The sequence below is a fragment of the Lutra lutra genome, chromosome 10 (genome assembly GCF_902655055.1).
Source record: "Lutra lutra chromosome 10, mLutLut1.2, whole genome shotgun sequence".
NCBI classification, from domain to species: Eukaryota; Metazoa; Chordata; class Mammalia; order Carnivora; family Mustelidae; genus Lutra; species Lutra lutra.
The window spans coordinates 37,474,107-37,479,143 of record NC_062287.1 but is presented as its reverse complement, the minus strand read 5'-3'; the positions used below and the strand labels follow the sequence as shown (position 1 = coordinate 37,479,143).

Below are 5,037 nucleotides of genomic sequence, written 5' to 3'. Positions count from 1 at the left end.
TATGTGTTTACTGTTGTTTGAATTTCAGTTGAAGTTACATGCAGACCCCATGATTGGTTTTCAGCACAGACTTACCCACTAACCACACCACCACCCTCTGAGCGATGTTTCGGAACCGGAGCATACCTCCTGCTCTCTGGAAGGTGCTTGATCTCACTTAGAAGCAGGCGCTCTCATTGATGACCTTGCCTCCCACCGCACTGAGAAAACGGATTCCAAAAGAAGAGGGCTGGCCCAGGCCCCGTTCCCTGCCCCCACTGCAAGGCAGCTGTGTGCGGACTGCCCCCACACCTCCCCCACTGCCCCCAACCCCTGTCATCATAAATGAACCCTGTCACTGCTCCTGCAGGTACCAAATCCCGCTCCTGCTCTGGGAATTCTCCCTCTCCCTCCTGCGGCAGCCGTTCCTCCCTCACACTGGATCACTGCCGACACCATCGCCCCTATGCTGTTACTCCTCCCATCTTGAAGACGAAACTTCTTCCTCCTCCAGTGACCACCTCATTTCTTTGCTCCTCTTTGTAGAAAAAGTTCTCAGAGAGTAGTTGATGCCTGATCTACCAAATTCCTTACTCCAGTCAGAATTCACCACACGCACTACGGCAACAAGGCTTTTACCTCCGCTTTGTCAAACCGGATTGTCAGTTCTCAGGCCTTGCCTTCCTAAGGGATCCCAGCATTTGACCTGGTTGGTTATTTCCTCCTCCCTCGACACTCCAGTGGCCTCTGGGAGGACATGCTCTCCCGGTTTCTCTTCTACTGTGTCAGTCCCTCAGTCTCCCTCTGTCTCCTTTGCTGGCTTCTTATCTTCTCGTCCTTTATACATGAGAACGCCCCAGGAATGAAACAGGACTCTGGAAACAATACTTTCATGCAGGGGCATGAGGAGGGCGGCAGGTTCTCTCTGATGTGTGAGATCCCATGAGATGGCCCTGAGAACACTGTTTCCTCCTTGGGAGTTCTCCCCAGGACTGGTCAAAAGGTGCCCACCATGGGTCAGTTTCAGTGATAGCGGTACTCACCCTTTGCAGGGCTTGACGGTGGAGGTTAGGACCCTGCAGGCCCAGAGCCAAAGGCTTTACATAGAACTTTACTCTCCATAACAGTTTATCCATCAGGCGCTAGAATGACCATTTTACAGGGGATAAAACTGAGGACTGAAGATAACCATGGGGCTCACCAAAGCTTATAAAATCCATAAATTGTAGAGCTAGAATTTGTCCTGAGGTATGTTGGACTCCAAAATCTGAGATGAACCACAGCCTACTGCCTTAATAACAGATTCTATAAGAACTTAAAAATTTCTCCCTGAGTTCTTGGATGAGGAAGCGTCTCATGCGATTTCAAGTTGGAGTTACATAAAAGTCTTTGGAGGCAAGGCGCTGTACCAGTCCAGAGTGGTTGTGTTTTTGTTTTGATGCTGTTGTTTCCTTCTTTCCAAGTGCAGGGATTTTGAAAAATGCCATCGACCTAGCCGCTGCCTTATATAAATCAACACAGGGCGTTCAGATTAGCAATACAGAAGCCTGGAGAGCTCCTTCCTCTTTTCCACCTGAAGTACTGCCCAAGACCTTGGCTCCTTACCGTGTTAGCCCACCAGGGGGCAGACAAGAACTGTCATATGGGCACAGCCTGCCCCCCCCCCCCCTTCCCCTTTGTCCACGTGGTGCCAGGGATAAGTGGGAGAATGGTCCGGTAATGGTCAAGAGGGTAACATGGAATTAGGAAAATCTTCATTTGTGCTCTGTTTCAGACACTTTGATCTGTGGAATTTGGAATCTGATAATCTCCCCGCTCTGAGATTTAGTTACCCAATCTGTAATAAGGAGGGGTTGGTATAAATCAGGGCAGCTCAACCTTGGAAACAATAGAAATTTCCACATGTAAAAGCTTTTTTATTTTTTATTTATTTATTTATTTATTTATTTATTTTTGACCAATCTAAGTTATTTATTTAAGCCACCTTCTGCCACAAGCAAAGGGATGGGAGATCAGTATACTGATCATCATTTGATACAAGTAAGGAAGGTGAGCTTATGGTCTCATAGACTTTTCTGGTCCGTGTGCAGAGCCATGGTCCAAACCAGTGCTGGGGTCCCCACTGGGTGGTGGTCCAGGTTCTATTCATCTTCATAGCCGGTTGGAAGTGGATTCACTTGAGAGTTATGGAATAGAGTATGATTACCATCTCCCCAGGGAAAGGGCTTGGACCTGATGCGGAGATGGGGGTAGGCGACGAACTTGGGTCTCTCATGCTCTCCATGATGCGACTTCAGGAAGACATTCAGCATGCTCACACCCACGCCGGGGAGCGCCACGAAGTAGGTGAGAGCCTTCCACAGGTGAGCTGAGCCCTCCTCGCCGTGGGCGCCACTTGACATGGGCCGCCTTAGCTGTGCCCCGGACCGACCTAGCAGCCCAGACAGCAGGAACAGAGAAGCCGCCGCCACCGCCATTTTCAAGCTGCACTGTAAAAGCTTTTTTAAAGAATAGAAGTGTCTAGGCCCATCTCCAGAAATAGTGATTTAATCAGTCTGATGGGCAGCCTGACCATCTGAATATATTAAATTTCTGTGGGTGATTCTGATGGTTAGCCGGGGTTGAAGACTTGCGGTTTGGAGCAGGACTAGGTTTGAACCCAGAACCACTGCTTACTAGCTGTGTGACCTGGTCAAGTTCTTAACCTCGCTGAGCTTCAGTGTATCAACTTGTAACAACACCTAACAATGTCCGAATTGTAGGGTTTTTATAAGGATTAGAAATATCAAATCTAAAGTATCTGGCTTTAGGGGCACTTGGGTGGTCAGTCACTTGAGCATCTGCCTTCCTCCGATCATGATCTCAGGGCCCTGGGATTGAATTCTGCATCGGGCTCCCCACTCAGAGGTGAGTCTGCACCTCCCTCGTCGTCTGCTGTTCTCCCTGCTTGTGCTCTCTTTATCAAATAAATAAAATCTTTAAAAAAAAAAATAAGTATCTGGCTTTAATTAAGAACAGCCTATCATTATGCCTCATAAGAGGAAAAGAATCATAGAAATACTATAGGATCCGGTAATTCCACTATTGGATATTTACCCAGGGAAAACGAAAACACTAACTCAAAGTATATGCACCCCTGTGTTTATTGCAGCATTATTAACAATAGCCATGGAAACAACCTAAGTGTCCATCAGTAGATAAATGGATAAGAAAAATGTGGTATATACACATAATGGAATATTATACAGCCATAAAAAGGGAAGAGGTCGTGTCATTTGAGACGACATGGATGGCTCTAGAGGGTATTATGCGAAGTAAAGCAAGTCAGGCTGAGAAAGACAAATACCATATGATTCTCATAAATGGAATTAAAAAATAAACGAAAACCAGAATCAGAACTATATATACAGAGAACAAACTGATGGTTGCTGGGGGTGGGTGTGGGCAAAATGGGTGAAGTGGAGAAGGAGATACAGGCCTCCAGTTATGGAATGAGTATAAGGAATGCAGTCAATGATACTGTGATAGTGACGTAATGAGACAGACAGCAGCTTTACTTGTGGTGAGCATAGTCTCATGTATAAACTCGTCAAATCACTAGGTTGGACAGCTGCAAATAATGTAACATTGTGTGTCAACTACACTAAAAAAAAAGGATCAAATAACAAGCTAGTCAACAAATCTCAGGGATACATGTAATGCGCTTAGGAACCATCCTAGGTACTGAATTCTTCTACAATCCCATTTAAAGGAAAGCTCAATATTTTCTCTAGATATAAACAGCCTACCCCTTGTTGTTTTATGGAGATGGTGTTTGATTTTGTTTTTATTTCGATGGTGAGAAGGAGACTTTGAGGAGAACATACTTTAAATACATTACCATGGTATCCAAGAGGTGCCCCACTCCAATGTCCCTTAGCTGGCTGGTGGGATTGACCACAGTGTTGATGATGAGGTGTGAATCACCACCCCCACCCCCACCAGCGCTCCCCTCCCCCCACATCTCAGCTGCTCATAGCCACTGACTGAGCTCAGCAGAGGTACTGGGAATCCCCTATTGGGCAGTCTTTGCCAGAGTATTCCCGTTTGACCAAACCAGGGCAGTCTGAGAACTGCCCATTAGTTTGAGGGGCTCTTCCAACCTTTTAAATATTGGACTTTGAGTTAGCAATTTTCCACGGGACAAGTTACTCTTAAACATTTCTAACACACTTAAAGATCTCAGACGTGGAATGTCAACTGCTTTTTGAGAACTATGGTCAAATGTTTGAGTTTTGTTGTCAGATGAACCTGCACTTTTCCCTTTCAATTTGATCCAGTGTCCGCTGGCCAGAAATAACTTAACAGTGCCCACTAGAAAGATGAGATAAGGACTCATTTCAAAGAGGAAGAGGCCCAGTACAACTGAACGATTTATGGCTGAGTGAAGTTCCTTCCAATTTATTGAGAAAGCTTTCTTAATCTTGGATTTAAACATTATAAAAATGCTAGATGTGCATTTTGGAATATTTGGAAGTTAAAAAAAGTATAATGAAGTAGAAAAACAACAACATCAGTACAAATACTCCCCAGAAGTATATACTGTCAACACTTTGATATATACTTTGCCTTTTTTTTTTTTAAAGATTTTATTTATTTATTTGACGGAGATCACAAGTAGGCACAGAGGCAGGCAGAGAGAGAAGAGGAAGCAGGCTCCCAGCCGAGCAGAGAGCCCAGTGTGGGGCTCGATCCCAGGACCCTGAGATCATGACCTGAGCCAAAGGCAGAGGCTCTAACCCACTGAGCCACCCAGGCGCCCCTGATATATAGCTTTCATTTAGTGCTTTAACTATTTAACTATAATATGCTATTATATATTATATATATTATATTATATATTATACTGTAAAATATATTTATATATTTTATTATATCTATATTTTTATTATATATATATTTTTTATTATATATATTTTTTATTATAAAATATAATAGTTTTCTATGCTCATCTTTCACATATGATATGGCATGATTATTTTCATATTTTATTAAAATATTTTTGTAACATGTCTTTTA

At 43.9% G+C, this 5,037-nt stretch overlaps 1 protein-coding gene across 1 annotated transcript; it reads right to left on the bottom strand.

Moving 5' to 3' along the window:
- Positions 1–1,932: 1,932 nt before the first annotated feature.
- LOC125078878 (cytochrome c oxidase subunit 6A1, mitochondrial-like) lies at positions 1,933–2,463 on the bottom strand. Its single transcript, XM_047692108.1, has one exon. It carries the CDS (start codon positions 2,454–2,456, stop codon positions 2,121–2,123), a length of 336 nt encoding a protein of 111 aa, XP_047548064.1. The 5' UTR covers positions 2,457–2,463; the 3' UTR covers positions 1,933–2,120.
- Positions 2,464–5,037: the final 2,574 nt, after the last annotated feature.